Source organism: Oryzias melastigma, linkage group LG19, assembly GCF_002922805.2.
Source record: "Oryzias melastigma strain HK-1 linkage group LG19, ASM292280v2, whole genome shotgun sequence".
Lineage (NCBI taxonomy): Eukaryota > Metazoa > Chordata > Actinopteri > Beloniformes > Adrianichthyidae > Oryzias > Oryzias melastigma.
The window spans coordinates 3,092,576-3,095,234 of NC_050530.1; the positions used below are offsets into that span (position 1 = coordinate 3,092,576).

General features: G+C 38.9%; 1 protein-coding gene and 1 long non-coding RNA gene across 3 annotated transcripts in view; one reads left to right on the forward strand and one right to left on the reverse strand.

Moving 5' to 3' along the window:
* kat7b (K(lysine) acetyltransferase 7b) overlaps positions 1-2,659 on the forward strand; it is an 11,602-nt gene that overhangs the window by 6,085 nt on the left and 2,858 nt on the right. For both annotated transcript variants that reach the window (XM_036217148.1, XM_024285447.2), the window contains 5 exons: positions 400-489; positions 588-728; positions 833-926; positions 2,027-2,173; positions 2,347-2,453. In XM_036217148.1, coding sequence (XP_036073041.1) covers positions 400-489; positions 588-728; positions 833-926; positions 2,027-2,173; positions 2,347-2,453 — 579 coding nt within the window. The remainder of the gene's footprint in view (positions 1-399; positions 490-587; positions 729-832; positions 927-2,026; positions 2,174-2,346; positions 2,454-2,659) is intronic.
* Positions 2,283-2,659, reverse strand: part of LOC118600181 — a 1,837-nt gene continuing 1,460 nt past the window's right edge. Inside the window, exon 2 of the long non-coding RNA XR_004949754.1 lies at positions 2,283-2,508. This is a non-coding gene — a long non-coding RNA (uncharacterized LOC118600181). The remainder of the gene's footprint in view (positions 2,509-2,659) is intronic.

Here is a 2,659-nt window from a genome sequence, read left to right on the forward strand (position 1 = left end):
ATTTAAGACTAGTATTTTAGCAATGTTCTAGCTTTGTTTGGCTAATTAATACCTATTAAGGATTTTCGGCCTTTTTCAGATGTAACCTTGTATTTGAGCAAAATGCTAACTTTTTTTTGGCTAATTTAGCACCATTGAGGTTTTGGGCTAATTCTGAGTTTGTATCTTTTCGCATGTTTTAAATTTTACAGAATTTTTTCAAATTTTCAAGAAATCCTTTGAATTCTTTGTAATGCAGTTTCTGGAGCTGTAAGTCCTTTAGCTGTCTGCAAATAGCTTTAGCATTTTCATCAAATCCGTTCAGCAATTACAGTAAATTTCTTCAGCATCTTCAGCAAAAAGAATTCACACTAATGTTATCGCTGGTAATGAGACGTTTCTGGCTTGTTGTGTTTTTAGGCCAAGTGTGTGTGGAAGCACCCCCCAGGAGACGAGGTGTACAGAAAGAGCTCCATATCTGTGTTTGAAGTCGACGGCAAAAAGAACAAGGTGAACATTTTCACATCTCAGACTTCTATTTGAGCATCTTTAATCAAAAAACTCAAGCTCCACTTCAGCAGTAAAAGTCCTTCGACCTCCATTTCCAGATCTACTGCCAGAACTTGTGTTTGCTCGCCAAGCTTTTCCTGGACCACAAGACACTTTATTATGACGTGGAGCCGTTTCTCTTCTACGTGATGACCGAGGCGGACAACACAGGCTGTCATTTAGTGGGATACTTTTCCAAGGTGAAGGGAGAAATGCTGGAGGATGAGTGCAGCCTCATGTCAACAGTTTGAAGGCTTGTTTATTTCTCTAAACCTGTTTTCCTCTCAACTTGTTTTCTTTCCAGGAGAAGAACTCGTTTCTGAACTACAACGTGTCCTGCATCCTGACCATGCCGCAGTACATGAGGCAGGGCTTCGGAAAGATGCTCATCGATTTCAGTGCGTTTCTCGTCTACTTTTGTATTTCTCTAGTCTCACTCCGATCATCAAAGTGGTCTTTTGATCACGATGATGCTGTTTTTAGCCGAAATCAGGACATAGTTTCTGCAAAGCGGCACGAGTTCATGAGAAATTTGCCTCATTAGGCAAAGGGTCATTAGCATAGAGCAACCCCACCCCCTCTTCCCCTCTCCAGTAAAGTCATACATGGATCTATTTGTCAGCGATGCATGTTCACGTCGACCGAGCGTTAGCATTAGCCGTCCTATGGGAAATTCCATTAAACATTAGCATCAAGCTAACGGTATTTAGCTTTATGTTCTAAATCGATCTATATTTTTATGAATCGATTATTGATCTGTTAAGCTTAAATTGATTAATCCATTTTATCAACCCAGCCTTAATATTCAGACACCATGCTCACTACTTTAAAAAAAAAAAAAGTTGAAATGACAAGTATGACGTCGACAACTTCAATAAGTGAAAATCTAATCAATACATATTTATGACTCTACTGTGTTCTGATGATGAAAATGTCGATTTGTTTAAAAATTACATTTTTTTGCTAGAATTGTTCAAACACAATGCATTGTGGTCTTTATTTGCTAATGTTGTGAGCATCGACACTTTTGTATTTTCAAATTTTTGAAAAGGGTACAAAATAGTGCACTATATGGCGAGTAGTGATTGAATTTGGAGATCGACTTGGTGTCATAATTACTGGCAGTTAGCAGCTACAAGCCACAAATATTAACTTTTCCTCCGTGATCAATTTTATAAACGGTTCTAAAAAGGACATCCACCCACACATCACTACTAAATCAGAGTCTCTGATTGGTTAAAGTTTCAATGTTATGAACTTAGAGCTTGAAAACGAACTTAAAACGAAATTAAAACTTACAGCACCTAAATATGAGGGATTTAAAAGCAGGAGCCCAATAATGCAAATATATGTATATTAACATAAACTTCTTATTAGAAGTGGTCGATTTAGAGACTATGATAGAATGCTTAAATTTACCCAAATTTTGTTCCAGTGTCTCACTTTTTAACGTTCTCCATCAAAGAAGTGATCGTTTTTTTCCTGGTTTGCTTCTCAGGTTATCTGCTGTCCAAAGTGGAGGAGAAGGTGGGCTCACCGGAGAGACCTCTGTCAGATCTGGGTCTCATCAGCTACAGAAGCTACTGGAAGGAAGTATTACTCAGATACATGTGTAACTTTCAAGGCAAAGAGATTTCCATCAAAGGTGAGAAGAAGAAAAGCGATTGTCTCCCTTTGAACCACCAAATTAAAAGCAGATTCACTTCCTGTTCACATGCGTGACTGCAAAACAAAACGACTGAACCGGTTCTGTGTGACAGTGCATGAGTATCTTTTATTTATTTAAGACGTATTTACAGCTTCACTGTTTGCTTACAGAGATCAGTCAGGAAACGGCCGTCAATCCTGTGGACATAGTGAGCACGCTGCAGTCTCTGCAGATGCTGAAGTACTGGAAGGGGAAGCATTTGGTGTTGAAACGACAGGTGAGAGGGGGGAGGGGCTTAAAAGCTGCTTGTTTATCGCGATTTTAGGAATTACCTCGAATGGATCTCATTTGTTCAATTATTTAGTCGAAAATGGGAAAGGATCAAAAATATATTTTAAAAACATTCCTGTCGGCCAATCGGCATCCTCGTCTTATTTGATTGGCACGCAGAGCAGCCAATCGAAGAGCACGTCTGTTCAACTA